Source organism: Manis javanica, chromosome 8 (genome assembly GCF_040802235.1).
Source record: "Manis javanica isolate MJ-LG chromosome 8, MJ_LKY, whole genome shotgun sequence".
In the NCBI taxonomy this organism is placed as follows: domain Eukaryota; kingdom Metazoa; phylum Chordata; class Mammalia; order Pholidota; family Manidae; genus Manis; species Manis javanica.
Window position 1 is genome coordinate 100,445,668 of NC_133163.1, and position 24,054 is coordinate 100,469,721.

At 35.7% G+C, this 24,054-nt stretch overlaps 1 protein-coding gene across 10 annotated transcripts in view; it reads left to right on the forward strand.

Moving 5' to 3' along the window:
• Nucleotides 1-24,054, forward strand: part of USP8 (ubiquitin specific peptidase 8) — a 95,676-nt gene that overhangs the window by 44,201 nt on the left and 27,421 nt on the right. For all 10 annotated transcript variants that reach the window (XM_037021041.2, XM_037021042.2, XM_037021044.2 and 7 more), the window contains 6 exons: nt 4,275-4,443; nt 7,102-7,246; nt 18,194-18,279; nt 19,574-19,736; nt 20,369-20,411; nt 23,839-23,983. In XM_037021041.2, coding sequence (XP_036876936.1) covers nt 4,340-4,443; nt 7,102-7,246; nt 18,194-18,279; nt 19,574-19,736; nt 20,369-20,411; nt 23,839-23,983 — 686 coding nt within the window. In that variant the 5' untranslated portion in view covers nt 4,275-4,339. The remainder of the gene's footprint in view (nt 1-4,274; nt 4,444-7,101; nt 7,247-18,193; nt 18,280-19,573; nt 19,737-20,368; nt 20,412-23,838; nt 23,984-24,054) is intronic.

The window sequence follows — 24,054 nt, forward strand, 5'->3', positions numbered from 1 at the left end:
TTTAGTTTGATGTAGTCCCACTTGTTCCCTTTTGCTATTGTTTCCCTTGCCCAAGTAGATGTGTCCAGAAAAAATTGCTCATGCTTATGTTCAAAAGATTTTTCCCTGTGTCTTCCTCTAATAGTTTGATGGTTTCATGTCTTACATTTAAGTCTTTAATCTACTTCAAGTTTACTTTTGTGTATGAAGTTAGATAGTAATTCACTTTCATTCTCTTGTATTTAGTTGTCGTTTGTCATATATTAATTGCCCACATATGTGTGGGTTTATATATGGGCTCTCTGTTCTGGTCCATTGATCAATGGATCTGTTCTTGTTCCAGTACCATACTGTTTTGATTACTGTAGCTTTGTAATATAGCTAGAAGTCAGGCAGTGTAATGCACCCAGCCTTGTCCTTCTTTCTCAGGATTGTTTTGGCTATTCAGAATCTTTTGTGGTTCCGTGTGAATTTTAGGATTTTTTTGTTCTAGTTCATTGAAAAATGCCATTGGTATTTTGATAGGGACTGCACTGAGTCTGTAAATTGCTTTGGGCAGAATGGCCATTTTGACAATGTTAATTCTTCCTACCCATGATCATGGGATAGATTTCCATTTATTTGTGTCTTCAGTTTCTCTCATGTGTCTTATAGTTATCAGAGTACAGGTCTTTCACCTCCTTGGTTAAGTTTATTCCTAAGTATTTTATTTTTTTTGATGGGATTGTAAATGGAATTTTTTTCTGATTTCTCTTTCTGTTAGTTCATTGTTAGTGTATAGGAACACAGCACATTTCTGTGTATTAATTTTATATCACGTAACTTTGCTGAATCCAGTTATTCTGATAGTTTTTAGGTGGAGTCTTTAGGGTTTCTATATATAGTATCATGTCATCTGCAAATAGTGACAGTTTAACTTCTTTCCATACCAATTTGAATGCCTTTTATCTCTTCATGGCTAGGACCTCAAGTACTATGTTGAATAAAAGTGGTGAGAGCAGAAATTCTTGTCTTGTCCCTGAACTTAAAGGTAAAGCTTTCAGCTTCTTGTCATTGAGTATGGTGTTAGCTGTGGGTTTGTTTATATGGCCTTAATTATGTTAAGATCTGTTCCCTCTGTGCCCATTTTGTTGAGAGTTTTTATCATAAATGGATGTTGAATTTTGTCAAATGCTTTTTCATCATCAGTTGAGATCATCATGTGGTTTTTATCCTTCCTTTTGTTAATATGGTGTATGACATTGATTGATACATGAATATTATACCATCCTTGCATCCCTGGAATAAATCCCACTTGGTTGTGATGGATGATCCTTTTGATGTATTTTTGAATTCGGGTTGCTAATATTTTGTTGAGAATTTTTGCATCTTTGTTCATCGAGGATATTGGTCTATAATTTTCTTATTTTGTAGTGTCTTTGTGTGGTTTTGCTACTAGTGCTGCTGGCAGGCCTCAGAATGAATTTGGAAGTATTCCCTCCTCTTCTCTTTTTTGGAATACATTAAGAAGGATGGGAATTAGCTTTTATTTAAATCTTTGTTAGAATTAGCTGTGAAGCCATCTGGACCTGGAATTTTGTTTGTTTGAAGTTTATCTGCAGTCTTTTAAAGAGTAAGTTTTGTACTGTGGTAAGTTTGGATCACATAACTCCCTTCTTCAGAACCCTGCTCTGGCTTTCTGTTACATTTAGAAAACAAAGCAAAGGCCTCCCATTATCTGTTCCTAGCCTGTTTTTTCAGGCCTTACTGTCTAGTAGATCCTTGTTTGTTATCTATACTGGCTAGTTCCTAAAGATGTTCTTTACTTTCTTGACTTTTTCTCATACTGTTCCTCATCTATATCAAGAGCCTTTTCCAACAAGACCCACATAAATGCTCTTTTTTCCATGATGCCTCCCAAGATCGCTGTAGTCATACTTCATCTTCCTTCTTAATTTTTCTCATTGTGCATTATTTGTAACTCTTTATAGTTTGATATCATACTGTGTTGTAGTACCACTGCTTATCTTTTACATTAGATAAATGTAAGAATGTACATTTTCTTCCTTGTGAGGAAACATATCACATCTCATCTTTGAGTACCTGGAAGCACAGTGTCTTCTATACAGCAGGATATCTGTGAATGTTGGAATTGAATTGAACTTTGAAATAGCTAAAGGTTAACTTTTTTAAGTTGCCTATGTAGCATATATAGTTTTTATATTTTTGTCTTTTAAAATCCAAGTTTTAAAAGTAATCATGAGAAACAGATTCAACTGAGAACATAATCTAGACCTTCATTCTGGAAGATCCAAATCAATAGCTTTCTTTTCCCAGCCAAGAAACCTAATTGACATGACTCAACAAAATAGACTCTACCTGACTTTTTGAACAGATATTCTTTGGTTAAACCACTAGGACTTACAACCTGGACAGAGGATAGAATTGGAAAAATAGATACTATCAGATTGGTGCCTGCTCACTGTCCCTAACTCTGGGTTTAGTCCTTATACACTTATAATAGCATCAATAAAAGAATGATTGGGCTTTTTGAATTTCATTGTAAGAGCTGGCCTATATCAGGGAAGCAAATGTTGGCTTTCTGTGGTTTAGTAAGCTTAAGATCCTAGCTGAAATAGTTGGAGGCAGAAAAGTCAGGGATAACTCTTGTTATCATACTGCCTTTTGCCCTGTTGATAGTCCAGGCTCCAATGGCCCATGCCCTCTGCCACAGTGATATCTACGGTGGCATCATTAAGGCCTCAGGTTTCCTTAAGCACCTTCCTAAAAAATTAGTTTCTTGACCTTACAGTGCTTTCCTCAACTGTTGACCTCAACTTCCTAAAAAATTAGTTTCTTGACCTTACAGTATTATTCCTCAACTGTTGCTTGTAGGTTTCATTAGAGCTCATGTTCCTGGAGCACCATTCCACTCTGTCCCATCATTATCTTTTAGTCAGCTTTAGAACATTACCTACAATCTACTTTCATTTTTTTATTTCTTAATACTTGTGCTCTTGCTTCTACTCACACCAGTGTATGGAAGCGGTGTTCCACAAGGCTTTATATATATACCAGGCTCTTCCAGTATTCCAAATCTGTTTTTTTGGTAATCTTTTTAAAACATTTATATTTTGTTTTATTGTTTCACTCATAACATCTAACTTGTACATTGTCTTGTCTCAGTATTCTTTTCATATATATATATATGTGTATGTATATATGTATATATATGTATGTATGTATATGTATACACACACACAATGGCAAACTTTTACTCATTTGCATTATTTTATAATTCCTTTAAAAATTTTTATGAAATATACGTTAAGCAATTACATATGTTCTTTGTATGTTATAAAGCATGATAAAATGATCACCTGTGAATGTACCACCTGACATGAGAAATAAAACTTTATGGATACCCTGAGGCTCCTTGTATGTGCCTCTCATTATATAATCTGCCTCCCCAGAAATAAACTTTTTTATCATTTACTGTCTTTATAGGTTTACTTCACTTGTGTCCTTAAGCAATGTACTCTTCAATTTTGTTTTTAAACATAATAGAAGTGGTGTCATGTTTGATATATTCCTCCTTTTTCACTCAATATTGTGGGGTTAGACAGAAGGTGAGGATGTGGTGGTGTGGGAGGGTACGGTATGCTCTCTGGCCAAACTGTTTATTCTGGGAGGCCAGAGACCATGTCTTAAATGCCCTTCCCATCTTCAACATATAACATGATGATCCACCATGTAAGAACTTGTTCACCATGTAAGAACTTGTTCATTACAATGCCACTATACAGAATTTTATTGTTGTTAACAACCATTTGATCAATAAATATGAGAGATGCCCTCTCAAAATGAGTGAATGAATGAATAAGGGCAAAAAAAAATTTTTACCAGAGCATATAAGGAAACAAAGAATGTCATGAAACATCAAAGACCTGTCAGAGTAAACCAAAGTACTTGGGTGTGTTCTGCCAGAAACATGTTCACATGTCCGTAGCTCCATGTAAAGTGGCCTGCCTACCCCCTGCCCCAGCTTGTTTCCTTTTATAAATTGGTATCATCAGGGAGGAAGAGAAATATTTCTAAATGAAACTTCCTTCTATTTGTGATCTGTACACATGTAGCTCTAACAAAGAAAATATAAAAACTTATTATATATCTTAAACTCCCCAGATAGTCAAGATAATTTAAAATAATTCTGTTAGCTAAAAATACTGTTTGGGAGTTTTAGTTTTTTTAACTGCTTACTTGTTCTCATGTTAATGAGGAAAATTAGTGGAATTATTTGTGTTCGTTTTTTTCAGAAAAGAACTACTTTTAATGAAGTACATCATCCATTGCTAAAGTGGAAAAGGAAAGTTTATTCATCATGCCTGCTGTGGCTTCAGTTCCTAAAGAACTCTACCTCAGTTCTTCACTAAAAGACCTCAATAAGAAGATAGAAGTTAAACCAGAGAAAATAAGTACTAAGAAGTATGTATCCTTTCTAGTTTGACTCAGTCATATATTTATTTTAAGTTCATTCCATATTATTAAATGAGTTAGATGAACAGTCAATCTGAAGTTTACTTGAAAATGTCATTATCATATGATTAAAGTAAGATGTCCTTAGGGAAGTTCTTAACTTTATCTTGGCAGAACACATATATATTCTGCTAATAATGCATTATTATCTGGTCTCTGGACAATATACCAAATCATAAGTTTAAGAATTAAAAACTGCAAAGGTTCTGCAAAGCTCATTCATCTGCAGTTAATGTCTTTTCATAAAACAATACAAAAATACTTAATTAAAGATTATTTTTATCCTTGTGTATTTCACATATATGATAGCATCCTAGCATAGTCCCTCTTTCTTTGAAAGAGGAGAGACATGTACTCTTTGCTTAGTATTCAGCAAAGATTGATTTGTGCCAATTTGACATGAACTTTTAACCTATTGATTCATTTTACAAATTTTTATTTTTGAGGACATATAATCTACCTGCTGAAGTAGAGGCTAGAGACGATAGCTTCCTGATAATGATTACAAAGTCTGCCTGAGATAAAATATAATAGTGGCGGAGTGGTCCAGATATTTTGATACTTATTGGAAGTAATTCTACTGAAAATAAGAGAGCTCTAAAATTATTAACTCATTGATAGTTTTATCTCTGTTATGGGACAGGAGACAGTTGAGGAACTTCCTGTGAATTTATTTTGACCAAAAAAGGAGAAGATTTGGAGGTAGATATGTAACTATATTATTATAGAGTTGGAAATTAGAGTTTCAGAAAGAAAGGTGGGCTTAGCCAGCCATATACCCCAGACAGGGGAGCAGATTTTAGAAATCAGGGAGGAAGTAGGTATTCCATGGCTGGGGATAAATAGGATGTTCCAAAAAAGGTGATGTGTATTAATCCATCCCAAATGAACCTGGGAAGAGGCATCTAAAGAAACCTGTAATTGCACAGGGTATCTTTATGAGTCACTTTCTAAAGGAAATAAACAGAAGATGGAAAGAAAAGAAAACATCAAGGATGAAGATAAAAGAGTAGTAGAATTCTAAAGAAGGTCAGGAAATAAAAATCCCAGAATGAAATATCTCTAAACATATTACAAAGTAGTCTTAAAAGATCTTTTGAGGGGCAGGAAGAATAAGAGAGGGATTGGCCTACTCCTAGAGCTAAGTTGATAAGGTTAATGGGTGAGAGAAAGCAGCTCTATTTAACTTATGAGTTGTTTGGAAATAGGAAACAATGGGAAGGATAAAACCATTTTGAAGCTTTCTCAGACACCTTCATCCTAAGTTCTCTAAGACAGTTTGTTCCAGCAGTGTCTAATTTAGCTCTAGGACTATCCTGATCCCGTAGGAAGTAGTATGTTGGAATGACTTCTGAATACACCACCACAAACTTGTGTTCTTGCTATGCCATAGCACTATTCTAGAGAATGCCAGAATTTTTTAAGGATGTTTAGATGGTTAACTGGACTCTCACTGGCACTGCAGCCATCTCAGCTTGATCTGCTACACAGAGGCCCATGAGATAAACATGCATCAGAATGAAAGAAATTTGGAGAAAAACCCAAGGACTGTTGCACCTACTTCTTCACTCTTCTAGAGAACGCCTTACCATCTTTGGTTTGATTTACCTCTATTCTAGGACTATGATGCCATGTTAGACAGGGCATGCACACTGACTGAAATAGTCCTTGTGTAGGACCATCTTTGATCCTAAATACCACTTTGGCCCTGTTCCTTTGTGTGGTGGTCTGGGCCTGACCAACTTGCATCATTAATCATGTCTTATCTTGGAGCACAGTTCAAAAATAGAGAAAACAAAACACACTGCTTTGTATAAATAAGTTACTGATAAAACATAGTATATATAAGCATTGGTATGAAACTTAGTAGCCAGAACTTTAGTCCTAAGTGAATGAATTTCTCTTGCAGAATTGCCTGTTTTATTAATTTGATTTTCTGAAGACTGTTAACCAAGAAATGTCCTTAGAATGAATGCCACAGAATCGCCAAATTATTTTACTGAAATGTAGTTTTAAGATGACATAATTTTAGACCTTAAATCTCTTTCCTTCTCAAACCAGTGAGTCAGTGCAGTTTAGTTATTTTGTAGACACTTTAACCAGGTGAAAAGATTGAACTCATGTTTCCTTCCCTGCCTCTAGCTTCTTTGATTTTTAGGTGGGAAGATCTTTACATCATGGTTAGAAAGGAGTGAAGAGAGTTGAAAAGTATTTAAAATTGAATTAATAAAGATTTTTAGTTCCCCTACTTTAGTACTAATGGTATGCAGGTATGTTCTTTAGTCGTAAAGTATGATTATTATATGGCTGCCTGAGGACTACTTACCCCAAGATTATCTGTTAGAACAAATCTTTTAAGATACTCAGAATGCATTTGGAACAGTTGGGTGGTATATAAACAACTATTAATAAACTAAAGTATTTACTTAAAGCATAAAGGGAATTTTCAGGTTGCATCCAAAAATTATGTCTAACTTTGTATCAATTCTAAAGTAGTGTGACCTAAATTATAAAATTTATTTTATCACGATTCTCTGTGGACTTTATTCAGGACTTCTTTTTCCACAGATGCCAAGTGTTTTACTTTTTTTTTTCTCTAATTTTAAGTTATGTACAGAGTGCCCTGAAGATCTTCAAGACAGCAGAGGAAAGCAGATTAGATCGTGATGAGGAAAGAGCCTATGTGCTATATATGAAATACGTGTCTGTTTATAATCTTATCAAAAATAGGCCTGATTTCAAGCAACAACAGGTACCTTTTATTTCTAGATTTTTATTTGCTAAGATGTTTTTGTACAGTGGTGCTCTTGATTGCCTTTATTAACACTGAAATTTTACTCATATTATGCAGCATCAAATTCAAACTATTATGCACATTTAAAAGCAAACTAAAGATTTAATCATTATTTGCAGATATATGTGTATGTATGTGGAAAAGCACATTATAAACATATTTAATTTGCCTTGGATTAATACAAATTTATAGCAACATACAGACTTGTAATCAGATTTTTGTTGTAATAAATGATTGCCAGGTCAGGTGGAAGGGTTTAGTTTTCTCATTAAATAAGAAAAATACAACTGCAGTGTACTGTCAAGGTTTGGTCACTTTTTTTTTTATATGACAGCTTTTTGTATTTGACATTGTAGCCATATTAAAGGTGTCAGTTTGCAAAATTAATACTGATTGCTTTCATTATTATCATTATCATCATCATCATCATTATTTGCTTTCACTACTTTAAGCAGTGCCTTTCCTCCACTTTGCTGAAGCCATGGGTAGGTATAAATGAATAAAGAGAACTGATAACTAGGTTAAGTGTTGCTAGAGAAAATGCAACCAGGAACAGGCAAAAGAAGAACATAGAGACTAGGTGAAAGAAATGGGAAGAGTATTATGCTGGTGGTTCCACCTTTGCTTAGGAATGATCTTGCTACCAGAAAACAGTAACAAAATACTAGTTATATATTTCTTACCTGGTAGAGAAACCATTCTTGAATTAATAGTGAGATTTCATTATGTTCACTGGCAGTAGAATTGGCTTGCCCCATTTAAATTGACTTAGGGAAGTAAAAAAATTCTCTTTTTCTTTGAAATAATTTTTTTTCCAGAGTAGGGTGACTGGTATAATTTCTTTTGGTTGTTAACTAAGGGATAACTTTAATGTTTTATTTTATAGTGATAAATCATTGCTGGTGTTTTCTTCTCACCAGCGGTTGTGTTAATAATAGTTACAGGGATTTAGATCTAGCTTTGGAAGGTGCTTCTTTGCATTTGGAGGTTCATTCTCCTGTCCACAAATGGCTGGATTGGTCCGTGCTTGGAACATTCTTGGACATATTTATCTGAGATAGAAGCCTGCCTAAACTCAAACAAGTTAGTTCATGCTCTGTGATGGTTTTTACCATATCTGGTAAGGTAGAATTGCTTTAAAAGCAATGTATAAGTGTTTACTAAAGTGAGTATTTTTGAAAGATTTGCCAATTGGATAACTGGTAATTTTGAATGTTTGCTATTTGTATACTATGGTAAGGCCAGTTTTTTAATGTGCTTGTTTACTTTTTCTTTATTTTTGTAAGCTATTAGTTTTTTTCTTTGATAAGATTGGGACTTTTTGTAGCCATCTTTTTTTTTTTTTAAGAAGGTTAGAAGTAAGTATTAATTGGTAAGAGATTTTTCTGTTTGCACAGAGTATCTATTGCATTTTCAAAGGGAAGTATCTATTTGAAAAGTGGCAGGTGTTGTTAAGGTTACGAAATTCCATGTCAAAGGCTCACGTAATGCAGGCTATTACTTCATATACTGCAGTTGTTCATTCCTGGTTTTTTCTGTAAAAGGCTGGTTTCATTTGCTCCGTCCAAGGTAACACAGCTGCTTCTCTCTTAGAACTGTTTTTTATTTTTTTTGCCTAACATCTCCAGTGTACTTCAAGTATGTGAAGTGTTAAATTTATTAACTAGAGATTTTCTGTTTTTTATCCATTAAATTAGGTAGAGACGGAATATAATGTCACCAGTCTTCTTCAGAAACCTACTATCGTTCACTCTTGTTTTATATGAGGGAATATTTAAGGTTTAAAAAGGACTTACTAATTTAGCAAACTCACTGGTAGAGGACATGTTACATTTATTACTCACTGAAAAAATCAGTTTATGCACAATTTTTTCAGGGTTATCAGAAAAAAAGGAGGAAGACAAATATATTGAAAATATTAATACAACACAGTCTAGATAAAATTAGAATTATATTTTTATATCTCCATGGCATTCCTGATAATCCTAAATATTACTGGTAAACCTTCTGTTTGGGAAATCATGAGAGTTGTTTGGATTTGTATGTTCAGGAGTAGGAAAGTTCTACTTGGTAAACCTGAGAAACAAGGGTTTTAGTTGTTTAAGCATTGGATGTTACCTTTTTCTTGTGCCACTTGTCATTACAATCGAAAATATTTATACTTAATTTAACTGTGCTCCCTTAAGAGTATGGAGAGAGATAATTATTGACAAAAAACCTCACTAATATTAGGGGAGTGTCTTCTGAGAGTTTGTAACAGGCATGCTGAAACACACAATTTTTTCAGCATTAAAACAGAGTTACGATGATCTGAGCCAAGATAGCGGCGTGAGTAGAGCAGAGGAACTCTCCTCCCAAAAACAGAATTATGAAAACATAGCAAAGACAACTTCCTAAAATAGAGACCAGAGGACACAGGACAACATCCAGACCACATCCACACCTGCAGGGACCCAGCACCTCGTGAAAGGGGGCTACACCATTTTGGAGGAGCAGCCCCAGCGAGGCCACACCCACAGCAACAGCAGATATAAACTCCATAGCAACCGGGCAGGTAGCAGAAGCCCTGTCTGCGCACAGCTGCCAAGCATAAGCCACTAGAGGTCGCTATTCTCCCAGGAGAGGAAGGCCACAAACCAACAAGAAGGAAAGCTCTTCCAGCTGTCACTCCTTCCAGCTTTGCAAACTATCTCTATCACCATGAAAAGGCAAAACTACAGGCAGACAAAGATCACAGAGACAACACCTGAGAAGGAGACAGACCTAACCAGTCCTCCTGAAAAAGAATTCAAAATAAAAATCATGAACATGCTGACAGAGATGCAGAGAAAAATGCAAGAGCAGTGGGATGAAGTCCGGAGGGAGATCACAGATGTCAGGAAGGAGATCACAGAAGTGAAACAATCCCTGGAAGGATTTATAAGCAGAATGGATAAGATGCAAGAGGCCATTGAAGGAATAGAAACCAGAGAACAGGAACGTATAGAAGCTGACAGAGAGAGAGATAAAAAGATCTTCAGGAATGAAACAACACTAAGAGAACTGTGTGACCAATCCAAAAGGAATAATATTTGTATTATAGGGGTACCAGAAGAAGAAGAAAGAGGAAAAGGGATAGAAAGTCTCTCTGAAGAAATAATTGCTGAAAATTTCCCCAAACTGGGGGAGGAAATAATTGAACAGACCACGGAAATACACAGAGCCCCCAACAGAAAGGATCCAAGGAGGACAACACCAAGACAAATAATAATTAAAATGGCAAGGATCAAGGACAAGGAAAGAGTTTTAAAGGCAGCTAGAGAGAAAAAGGTCACCTATAAAGGAAAACCCATCAGGCTAACATCAGACTTCTTGACAGAAACCCTACAGGCCAGAAGAGAATGGCATGATATATTTAATACAATGAAACAGAAGGGCCTTGAACCAAGGATACTGTATCCAGCACGACTATCATTTAAATATGATGGCGGGATTAAACAATTCCCAGACATGCAAAAGCTGAGGGAATTTGCTTCCCACAAACCACCTCTACAGGGCATCTTACAGGGACTGCTCTAGATGGGAGCACTCCTAAAAAGAGCACAGAACAAAACACCCAACATATGAAGAATGGAGGAGGAGGAATAATAAGGGAGAGAAGAAAAGAATCTCCAGACAGTGTATATAACAGCTCAATAAGCGAGCTAACTTAGGCAGTAAGATACTAAAGAAGCTAACCTTGAACCTTTGGTAACCACGAATCTAAAGCCTGCAATGGCAATAAGTACATATCTCTCAATAGTCACCCTAAATGTAAATGGACTGAATGCACCAATCAAAAGACACAGAGTAATAGAATGGATAAAAAAGCAAGACCCATCTATATGCTGCTTACAAGAAACTCACCTTAAACCCAAAGATAAGCATAGACTAAAAGTCAAGGGATGGAAAAACATATTTCATGCAAACAACAGTGAGAAGAAAGCAGGGGTTGCAGTACTAATATCAGACAAAATAGACTTCAAAACAAAGAAAGTAACAAGAGATAAAGAAGGACACTACATAATGATAAAGGGCTCAGTCCAACAAGAGGATATAACCATTCTAAATATATATGCACCCAACACAGGAGCACCAGCATTTGTGAAACAAATACTAACAGAACTAAAGAGGGAAATAGACTGCAATGCATTCATCTTAGGAGACTTCAACACACCACTCACCCCAAAGGATAGATCCACCGGGCAGAAAATAAGTAAGGACACAGAGGCCCTGAACAACACACTAGAACAGATGGACCTAACAGACATCTATAGAACTCTACATCCAAAAGCAACAGGATATACAGTCTTCTCGAGTGCACATGGAACAGTCTCCAGAATAGACCACACACTAGCTCACAAAAAGAGCCTCAGTAAATGCCAAAATATTGAAATTCTACCAATTTTTCAGACCACAAAGGTATAAAAGTAGAAATAAATTCTACAAAGAAAACAAAAAGGCTCACAAACACATGGAGGCTTAACGTGCTTCTAAATAATCAATGGATCAATGAACAAATCAAAATAGAGATCAAGGAATATATAGAAACAAATGACAACAACAACACTAAGCCCCAACTTCTGTGGGATGCAGCAAAAGCAGTCTTAAGAGGAAAGTATATAGCGATCTAGGCACACCTGAAGAAGGAAGAACAATCCCAAATGAATAGTCTAACATCACAACTATCAAAACTGGAAAAAGAAGAACAAATGAGGCCTAAAGTCAGCAGAAGGAGGGACATAATAAAGATCAGAGAAGAAATAAAATTGAGAAGAATAAAACAATAGCAAAAATCAACGAAACCAGGAGCTGGTTCTTTGAGAAAATAAACAAAATAGATAAGCCTCTAGCCAGACTTATTAAGAGAAAAAGAGAATCAACACAAATCAACATAATCAGAAATGAGAATGGAAAAATCACGACAGACCCCACAGAAATACAAAGAATTATTAAAGACTACTATGAAAACCTATATGCCAACAAGCTGGAAAACCTAGAAGAAATGGACAACTTCCTAGAAAAATACAACCTCCCAAGACTGACCAAGGAAGAAACACAAAAGTTAAACAAACCAGTTACGAGTAAAGAAATTGAAACGGTAATCAAAAAACTACCGAAGAACAAAACCCCGGGGCCGGACGCGTTTACCTCAGAATTTTATCAGACACACAGAGAAGACATAATACCCATTCTCCTTAAAGTGTTCCAAAAAATAGAAGAGGAGGGAATACTCCCAAACTCATTCTATGAAGCCAACATCACCCTAATACCAAAACCAGGCAAAGACCCCACCAAAAAAGAAAATTACAGACCAATATCCCTGATGAATGTAGATGCAAAAATACTCAATAAAATATTAGCAAACAGAATTCAACAGTATATCAAAAGGATCATACACCATGAGCAAGTGGGATTCATCTCAGGGATGCAAGGATGGTACAACATTCGAAAATCCATCAACATCATCCACCACATCAACAAAAAGAAAGACAAAAACCACATGATCATCTCCATAGATGCTGAAAAAGCATTTGACAAAATTCAACATCCATTCATGATAAAAACTCTCAGCAAAATGGGAATAGAGGGCAAGTACCTCAACATAATAAAGGCCATATATGATAAACCCACAGCCAGCATTATACTGAATAGGGAGAAGCTGAAAGCATTTCCTCTGAGATCGGGAACCAGACAGGGATGCCCGCTCTCCCCACTGTTATTTAACATAGTACTGGACGTCCTAGCCACGGCAATCAGACAAAACAAAGAAATACAAGGAATCCAGATTGGTAAAGAAGAAGTTAAACTGTCACTATTTGCAGATGATATGATACTGTACATAAAAAACCCTAAGGACTCCACTCCAAAACTACTAGAACTGATATCAGAATACAGCAAAGTTGCAGGATACAAAATTAACACACAGAAATCTGTAGCTTTCCTATACACTAACAATGAACCAATAGAAAGAGAAATCAGGAAAACAGTTCCATTCACAATTGCATCAAAAGAATAAAATACCTAGGAATAAACCTAACCAAGGAAGTGAAAGACTTATACTTTGAAAACTACAAATCACTCTTAAGAGAAATTAAAGGGGACACTAACAAATGGAAACTCATCCCCTGCTCACGGCTAGGAAGAATTAATATCGTCAAAATGGCCATCCTGCCCAAAGCAATATACAGATTTGATGCAATCCCTATTAAATTACCAGCAACATTCTTCAACGAACTGGAACAAATAGTTCAAAAATTCATATGGAAACACCAAAGACCCCGAATAGCCAAAACAATCCTGAGAAAGAATAATAAAGTAGGGGGGATCTCACTCCCCAACTTCAAGCTCTACTACAAAGCCATAGTAATCAAGACAATTTGGTACTGGCACAAGAACAGAGCCACAGACCAGTGGAACAGATTAGAGACTCCAGACATTAACCCAAACATATATGGTCAATTAATATTTGATAAAGGAGCCATGGACATACAATGGCAAAATGACAGTCTCTTCAACAGATGGTGCTGGCAAAACTGGGCAGCTACATGTAGGAGAATGAAACTGGACCTTTGTCTAACCCCATATACAAAGGTAAACTCAAAATGGATCAAAGACCTGAATGTAAGTCATGAAACCATTAAACTCTTGGAAAAAAACATAGGCAAAAACCTCTTAGACATAAACATGAGTGACCTCTTCTTGAACATATCTCCCCGGGCAAGGAAAACAACAGCAAAAATGAGCAAGTGGGACTACATTAAGCTGAAAAGTTTCTGTACAACGAAAGACACCATCAATAGAACAAAAAGGACCCCTACAGTATGGGAGAATATATTTGAAAATGACAGATCCGATAAAGGCTTGATGTCCAGAATATATAAAGAGCTCACACGTCTCAACAAACATAAAACAAATAACCCAATTAAAAAATGGGCAGAGAAACTGAACAGAGAGTTCTCTAAAAAAGAAATACAGATGGCCAAGAGACACATGAAAAGATGCTCCACATTGCTAATTATCAGAGAAATGCAAATTAAAACTACAATGAGGTATCACCTCACACCAGTAAGGATAGCTGCCATCCAAAAGACAAACAACAACAAATGTTGACGAGGCTGTGGAGAAAGGGGAACCCTCCTACACTGCTGGTGGGAATGTAAATTAGTTCAACCATTGTGGAAAGCAGTATGGAGGTTCATCAAAATGCTCAAAACAGACCTACCATTTGACCCAGGAATTCCACTCCTAGGAATTTACCCTAAGAACGCAGCAATCAAGTTTGAGAAAGACAGATGCACCCCTATGTTTATCGCAGCTCTATTTACAACAGCCAAGAATTGGAAGCAACCTAAATGTCCATCGGTAGATAAATGAATAAAGAAGATGTGGTACATATACACAATAGAATACTACTCAGCCATAAGAAGAGGAAAAATCCTACCATTTGCAGCAACATGGATGGAGCTGGAGAGTATTATGCTCAGTGAAATAAGCCAAGCGGAGAAAGAGAAATACCAAATGATTTCACTCATCTGAGGAGTATAAGAACAAAGGAAAAACTGAAGGAACAAAACAGCAGCGGAATTACAGAACCCAAAAATGGACTAACAGGTACCAAAGGGAAAGGAACTGGGGAGGATGGGTGGGCAGGGGGGGATAAGGTGGGGGAAGAAGAAGGGGGGTATTAAGATTAGCATGTATAGTGGGGGGAGGGAGAAAGGGGAGGGAGGGCTGTAGAACACAGAGAGGACAAGTAGTGATTCTACATTTTGCTATGCTGATGGGCAGTGACTGTAATGTGGTTTTAAGGGGGGACTTGATATACGGGAGAGCATAGTAAACATAGTATTCTTCATGTAAGTGTAGATTAAAGGTTAAAAAAAAAAATCAGTTCCTGTGTGCTGACCTCCAATGAGTTCTACACAGTGGTATAGAGGGCATGTCAAAGTGTGGGGAAAGGGTCTGCTTGTTTCTATTCAGAAGACCAAGGCCTAGCTTGGCAACCCAGAAAATGAACTAAGATACGATATGAGGAGGAGCTTCCGGCATCAGCACTCTCTGGAGGACTCCTCCCGGGGGATGATCATCAAAAAGCCTCCACAGGGATCCGGGCGATGCTGCGGTTGTGGCTGCGTCCACCCCACCGTTTCCTGGACTTGCCATTGGAATGAGGAGGGAGATGTCTAGGCTGGCATGTGCATACAGTGAGACAACGAATTTGACTGGATCTGTACTGTTGGAACTCAGTCAGGAGTTGGGAGGGGTGCAAGTTGTAGCACTCCAAAATCTTATGACTATAGACTATCTACGGTTAAAAGAACATATGGGTTGTGAACAGATCCCAGAAATGGGTTGCTTTAATTTGTTGGACAGTTGGACAATATCCATCATATCATAGACTAATTTTGACAAATGCCTAGGGTGCCTAAATGGTTTTCTTGGCTTCACTGAAGATGGTTGGTAATTATAGATTTGCTTTGTTTATGTCACTGTATTTCTATTATGTTAATATGTGTGCGCAAGTTAGTTAGTAGTTTAAAACCTATACATACTTAAGGTACTCTACAAGAAGATATGTCAAAGAAATAATCAATCCTCCCGTTTTCTTCCATATGCTACCTCTATAGCTTTTCTTCTTCCTTCCGAATTACAACCCTTAAATAGAATTCGTTCCTCATATTGAATTTCCCGAGTATCATAATTCCTCCAGGTGGTAAAGATACCTTGAAACAAGTGCTAGGCATAGAAGCCACAGGGCATAAATCTGCAAAGAAGTAAAAAGCTAACCTTTTCAAACAATATGGCTTCTCTCTCACTTACCAACTTTACATCTCCCTGTATGGCCCCGGAAGATGACTGGTTAGCCAGAGACGGGTAAGATTCCTCAAGGGAGGAACAACCTAAGACAGGCACAGTCGCAGGGGGGCCATCAGGTGAGAAATCGGGGATCAACAGTGGTGAGGCTTAGAACCTCACCCTCCCCTGTGTTGAGAGAAAGCTTCTGCATCCATGGATGTTTTATTGCCCTTGTCTAGCTCGGATTAACACATAGTCTACAGGCACACACCTGATCATCTACAATTGCTCTCTTACAACACTGAACTATGTTTTCTGCCTTTATCTTGCATCTACCTACCACTTCAGCAGTTTATTAAAAATAAAAATAGTAATAAAGGGAGAAATGTGGGATCCATATATAAATCAAGTGTGAGAATCAAACGAATATTCATATTTGACCTGATTGTTTATAGTTCATAATGCATGATCAAAACCGAAAGTTTCTGTGATGACTGCCCTTGTACTGTTCACCATGTAAGAACTTATTCACCATGTAAGAATTTGTGCACCATGTAAGAACTTATTCACTATGTAAGAATTCGTTCACCATGTAAGAGCTTGTTCGTTGTGCTTCAGAAGATTAGAGACTGAAGAGAACTAGGCTTGAGATGGATTAATGAGTTTGCATTGAGCATTGACCCCCCTATACAGAATTTTATTGTTGTTAACAACCATTTGATCAATAAATATGAGAGATGCCCTCTCAAAAAAAAAAAAAAAGAAACAGTGTTAAGCTGGGCTTACAGGCTGACTTTTTAAAGAGTTTATGCCAAAAAATTAATAATAAAACAAATCATAGTATTTTTTGTTTTTACTTTGTATTTTCTTTCTATCAGAGAAATCTTGCAGTAATGATTAAATTTTGTTTCCTGTTTAAAAAGTGTTGCATCTTAGGACATTGTGGTAACTGAAGTAATTACACTTTATTCTGCTATAATATTCAGTTGTCACAGTATTGAACAAACTGTATACTTTTATTAAAGTTACATAATAAAGGGACCTTTTTATTTATTTAGGCTTTAATCTAGAAGAGTAAGCTCAACCAAAACACGATCTACTTTTAGACTAGAAAGGTAGACATATGATAGCTGTTACCAACATATTTATTCCACCAGCTCTTGGTGACTGTCTCTCAAAGACCCAGAGATGGGTATTTCTGGCCTTTTGCCTTTCTTTTTATAAATCTTGGTTACTGTATCGTGTGTGATGAACAGTGCTAGTGGGTTCCATTTGCAAAGTCATACTGACAAGTTGTGGCAACTTAAATCCAGTAATAAGCTAGCTGAGTCTCACTGTACTACTGTCATGTCAAACTAACCTTGATATGAAAATACTTATGGTTGCAGGATCTAATGAGTGACCTCTTACTTCATTATGTGTGACCTAAACTTCATTATGCGTGTTAGTAAATTATGTGTCAAACTGGGTGTGGTTTTTTTAAGGTGCATTTTATTATTGATGATTTACTTCTGTCATCTGATGTTTAATCAAGGTTTTTGCAAGTATAAAACTCGTTTTATGTCAAAAACCTTAGACTCCAGTTGAGAGGTGGAAGTGAAACTATTTCTTTTTTATAACAATTTAGATGGAGGCAAAAACATCTCTGTTTAAAATAAAACAAAATGAATTATATGCGGTAGATTGATAACATAATTTGCTCTAATGCTTCTGAGACCAGAGAATAAACACTAGGTAACATATCTACAATAGGAAAATATATTTTGCTCCCCAAATCTTTGCCTTTTGGCACTTATTCATAAACAACAGGAATAGTATTTACACATCTTAAAGGTGCCTTACAAATAAGTACAGTTATTACCTACTGGATTTTTATAAAAGCATACTACTGGTATGAAGAGAGACTTTTGAAACATTTGAAGAATAAGTTGTTCATTTGTGTGGTAAATGTTTAAAAAGATACTTCATTCAGTCATGTTTTCATCTAAACTTTCTTTACGTAAGCATCATGATTTTAATGTTTTCAGCACTAGTGCTGTGTAGAGTGGCCAGAACTAACAGTATGGGATGGTTTTCCTATAATTTTAGGACTACTTTCATTCAATACTTGGACCTGCAAACATCAAAAAAGCTATTGAAGAAGCTGAAAGACTCTCTGAAAGCCTTAAGCTCAGGTACAGACATTATTATGAAATCTTTAAAAGAATGTGAAGTTAAAAGCTAAAAATAATAATTAGAATTTTCCTACTCATATCTGACATGCATATAAATCCCTATTTCTAGAAATGAGTTATATGTTAATGGAGACACAAAAATTAAAATCTTTTGCTCTATTACTTAACATTCATGTGTTACCATTCATGCTCTTTACTGAAATTTGTTAAATATTTAAAATGCTAGATTGCTAAGGTAAGCATTGCTGTATTAGGTCAGAGCTCAAGTCTAATTTTTTTTTTGTTTCTGATAGAATTCTTCAGAAAAATATAATTCCTTATATGCCAATGTTATAAAATGCTACTGGACAACTGGTCTTGTGGGAACGAAGTATCCACTGCTAGTTGCAAAATTGACATGTTTTAAAAAAAATCTTATTCTAATATTTGCCAAGATTGGCTTATAAGGCTTATAAAATAATCAGAAATTAAAAACAGTTTATTTCAATTTTTAGTCATTAGTCATTCTTTAAATAAGAAAAAGGGAACTATTTATAGTTCAGTATTTTTTCTTAATTGTTTTTCATACTTGAATCAACTATTATAGTTATATACATTATAGTCTTTACTTATAAATTGTCTTTTTCAATAATGTATTGCCTTCGTCCTTTCCAGAAATCCTGAGGCTCAAGTATGTTAAAGTGGATATTATCTAGAATCACTATTCTCTTGCTTTAACAAATCAATTGACTAAGTAGAAAAGAATTTTTTCTGATCTTTGAGTTACCCATGGTTCACTGTTTTCTCTTTTATTTGCCTAGGTTTTGCCTAATCATATTACTACCAACAATAATCATATTCTTTATTCCCCTATCTTTTGGGCTTTATGTCCTTTTTCTCACTTGTTGTCTGTACTTTTTCATATTTTGTATCAATTTATAAGTGAATGAGTCTTTGTAATTAGTTTTAGGACTTTAGGATTCTAAGTCTTTGAAAAAGAAATTGCAGCAGATTTGAATAATTAAAACGTTGAAATTTGTGGGAGAGAAAAAAGCACAAAAAGCATTAAACAACTGCAACTTAAGAGCATAGAGTTTCTTTGCAAGATTTTTGAGCAATTTGAAATAATCTAAGAAGAAGAAATATACAAGTTGTGGTCTATAACAGAACACCGGCAGAGTCAAATTTCAGTTGGAGGGAGAAAGCACGCAGCCATAAAATAACCCAAGGCAGGACACTGGTTTTATGGAACTGGAACTCTTACTTTCCATGACTGTGCCCATAGGAGGCATCTTGGCTTCTTTTTTTCAACTAGGTATGAAGAAGCCGAAGTCCGGAAAAAACTTGAAGAAAAGGACAGACAGGAGGAAGAGCAGCTGCAGAAACAGAAAAAGCAGGAAGCAGGAAGAGAGGATGGTGGCACAGCAGCTAAAAGTTCTTTGGAAAATATACTGGATTCCAAAGACAAAGCCCAAAAGGTATTTCAGATTTATTCTGTGTGGTAAAAAAACTGTTTCTTTTTAGTTAGATGATTTCCTTAAGAAGAGTTGAGATACTACAAAATACTTTGAGCCAACAAGAGTAAAATATTATGTGTTTTTATTAGAAACTGAATTAAATATTCTAGCTTCAATTGATTCCAGGTTTTTCCTGGAGCCTCTGTAGAACTACATTCTGTGTATTATTTAGTTTTTAGCAATCACTATAAACTGGATTACAACAATAGAAAGCATTTGAGCTGTGATTTAGTATATCTAACTTCTGGTCCTGTGTCAAGTTTTGTTTAACAATTCTGGGACACATTTTCCTTATTTGCCAAATGAAGTTCTTGAAGTAGATGATCTTTAAGGTCTCTCCTTTGTAATAAATGTAATTTTCATTAAAAGAAAGATTGGTATACTAATAATTTGATGCCAAACCTTTTATTTCTAGGGTTTCATTTTCTCCCCTTTGCTCTTTTCCTCTTTTCTCTGACCCCGTTTCCCCTTCCTCTTTCTCTTCCTCTTATTCCATTTTGTTAAGTGACTGCTTGTCTTTTCACCTACGTCATTTGTTTGCCAAAACTCATCAGTGACTCAGTGTATACCTTTTTTTCCCCCCTCTATAATAGATAAATGGTGAAAAGAGTGAAAAGAATGAGACAACAGAGAAAGGTAAGTGTGTACAGAAAGAGGAAGTTCTTTTAGGTTACTATTAAGATCTTCTTTCAATCAGATAAGCTCAGAGTTTATAAAATGAAATTCTTAACATTGTGTCTAATCTGTATGTAAGCTTTACCATTTTTTCCTAGCCTGTACAATTATATTGAAAATGTATTATATTCTGTATTTATGTATCATGGGTAATGTATATGGTGATATACAAATGAAAAAAAAAATGAAAACATCAAAAGCACAGTTTGTATTTGTCATTGTTTTCTTTCTTTCTTTCTTTTTTTTCCCAAGATGTAGTTTAGCATAGTGGGTAAGAGCATGGACTGTGAGAACTCAGACTGCCTGGATTTGAATACTGGCTCCTCCTAAATTTCCATATGATCTTGAGCATGTTACTTAACCTCTTTTCTTAATGTTACCATCTGTAAAGTGGGAATAACAATAGTACCTGTTTCATAGCTTTATTGTGAGGATTGAACGTGTTAATAATTGTTAAATTCTTAGAACACAGAGTAAACTTTATATTAAGTATTAGCTATTATTACTTATGACTCTAGGTTGTAAACCGAATTACTTAAAAGGTGTCTTCACTTCTCTCAAAAAATCTAAACCAGTAATCTGGATGTTGTTCATAGGTCATGCTGATGCTCCAGTCACAAATACGTGACCTAAGCAAAAAGACTTAGGCAATTGCCTAAGTTTTCCTCTCTCAGAAAAAGTTTAACTTAAGTATTAATTGTATGTAATGCTAAAATCTCCATTTAAAATATTTTCATACAATTAAAAAAATAAACAGTATAGTAAGGTGTCCTTCGAAAAGCAGTTATCAACTCTACAAGATTAGGTTTTATTCATCTGTTCTTTTGTAACTCATTCTGCTTAGATGTTACCCTTCTCGGTGATTTATTCTCAGCTTGTTTAGAGTGTTCAAAATTATCTTGATAGCTAGAGAAGGAAGTAGGATAGTTAATAGTTAATAGCAGCTTGGTGCTGTAGCTTAGGAGACCCTGTGACTACATTCTTCCCACAGCTCGCTGCTGAAGTCAGTCTTTATAATTTTATGCTTCCTTGTAGTGCTTTTGAATCTTTCACTTCAGGTGGTAGAAGCTGGAAGAGCAAAATACTAACATAGGGAATATTTATTTTGGTTAAATATTAAAAAGCTAGATAGCAAATATTTAGGCTTGAGGGCCTCTGTGGTCCTTGCTGTTGTATCATGAAAGCAGCCATAGACAAAATATATTATCTATTAACTGTAGTTAATAATTAACTATTAATTACTGGTTAGTCATCATAAATAAATGAGCTTTTTGTATTCCAATATAAACAGGTGGCCATAGTTGCCAACCCCTGATGTGGAACATAAATAACAAGCTTTTGGCTTGTTACTCTAGGAATACTTGAAAATCTAAAAGTTTTTCAAATAGCTGCTGTAAAACCCCATCTTTTTAAAATTTAAAATTCTTTTAAAAAATAATTTAAAGAATTTAAAATTATTTTAAGAAAGAATTTAGAACCTTTCAAAAAGTTTTTTTTTAATTTTTCAATTTTGATATCATTAATGTACAATTACTTGAACAACATTATGGTTACTAGACTTCCCCCGTTATCAAGTCCCCCGGACATACCCCATTACAGTCACTGTCCATCAGCGTAGTAAAATACTATAGAATCACTACTTGTCTTCTCTCTATATACTGCCTTTCCCATGACCCCCCACCTACATTATGTGTGCTAATTGTAATGCCCCATTTTCCCCCTTATCCCTCCCTTCCCACCCACCCTCCCCAGTCCCTTTCCCCTTGGTAACTGTTAGTCCATTCTTGGGTTCTGTGAGTCTGCTGCTGTTTTGCTCCTTCAGTTTTTTCTTTGTTCTTATACTCCACAGATTAGTGAAATCATTTGATACTTGTCTTTCTCTGCCTTGCTTATTTCACTGAGCATAATACCCTCTAGCTCCATCCATGTTGTTGCAAATGGTAGGATTTGTTTTCTTCTTATGGCTGAATAATATTCCATTGTGTATATGTACCACATCTTCTTTATCCATTCATCTACTAATGGACACTTAGATTGCTTCCATTTCTTGACTATTGTAAATAGTGCTGTGATAAACATAGGGATGCATCTGTCCTTTTCAAACTGGGCTGCTGCATTCTTCGGGTAAATTTCTAGAAGTGGAATTCCCAGGTCAAATGGTATTTCTATTTTGAGCTTTTTGAGGAACCTCCATACTGCTTTCCACAATGGTTGGACTAATTTACATTCCCACCAGCAGTGTAGGAGGGTTCCCCTTTCTCCACAACCTTGCTGACATTTGTTGTTGTTTGTCTTTTGGATGTTGGCCATCCTAACTTGTGTGAGGTGATATCTCATTGTGGTTTCAATTTGCATTTCTCTGATGATTAGTGACGTCGAGCAACTTTCTATGTGCCTGTTGGCCATCTGAATTTCTTCTTTGGAGAACTGTCTGTTCAGCTCCTCTGCCCATTTTTTAATTGGCTTATTTGCTTTTTGTTTGTTGAGGTGCGTGAGCTCTTTATGTAATTTGGATGTCAACTCCTTATCAGATATGTCATTTATGAATATATTCTCCCTGCTGTAGGATGTCTTTTTGTTCTACTGATGGTATCCTTTGCTATACAGAAGCTTTTAGTTTTATATAGTCCCACTTGTTCATTTTTGCTTTTGTTTCCCTTGCCCAGAGAGATATGTTCATAAAGAAGTTGCTCATGTTTATGTCCAAGAGAGTTTTGCCTATGTTTTTTTCTAAGAGTTTTATGGTTTCATGACTTACATTCAGGTCTTTGATCCATTTTGAGTTTACTTTTGTGTACAGGGTTAGACAGTAATCCAGTTTCATTCTCTTACATGTTGCTGTCCAGTTTTGCCAGCACCAGCTATTGTAGAAGCTGTCATGTATCTATGGGTCCTTTGTCATATATTAATTGACCATATATGCTTGAATTTATATCTGGACTCTCTATTCTGTTCTTTTGGCTTCTGTGGGTCTGTTCTTGTCAAGAAGTTTTGAATGATAGATGCATCTTCTGGTTGACCTTTTTCAAATTTCTTAATAATTAAAGGCAGAATAAGGATTTTTCATGAGATATGCATATTAACTTTCTTTATACTAGTAACAAAGCTAACACCAGATATAGTTGTAACCGTAACACTAAGTTTTGGTATTTAAGTGTTTATGTTTAAAGACAGAGCATTAAGTTAGTTTCTTGATAAATGGCAAAAATACAAATTATGTTTAATGTTAGTTTAAGAGAAAATAAATGGTGTTAAGGGATAGGAAGTATATGACACCCAGTACATTTCACTCTTCTAGGAAAAGTTTTACTTGTCCTGTGTTTGGAGGTATGATAGCACATGAAACTGGGTGTTCTTTGTCACTTACATTGTCTCTCTTGATTTCAAGGAGCAATTACAGCAAAGGAGCTATACACAATGATGATGGATGAAAGCATCAGCTTGATCATAATGGATGCCCGAAGAATGCAGGATTATCAGGATTCCCGTATTTCAAATTCTCTCAGTGTTCCTGAAGAAGCTATCAGTCCAGGGTGGGTCATTGTGTATTTAGATAAAATGATAAACTATAGACAGTAGTAAATGTTACTCCTTAGCATCCAAG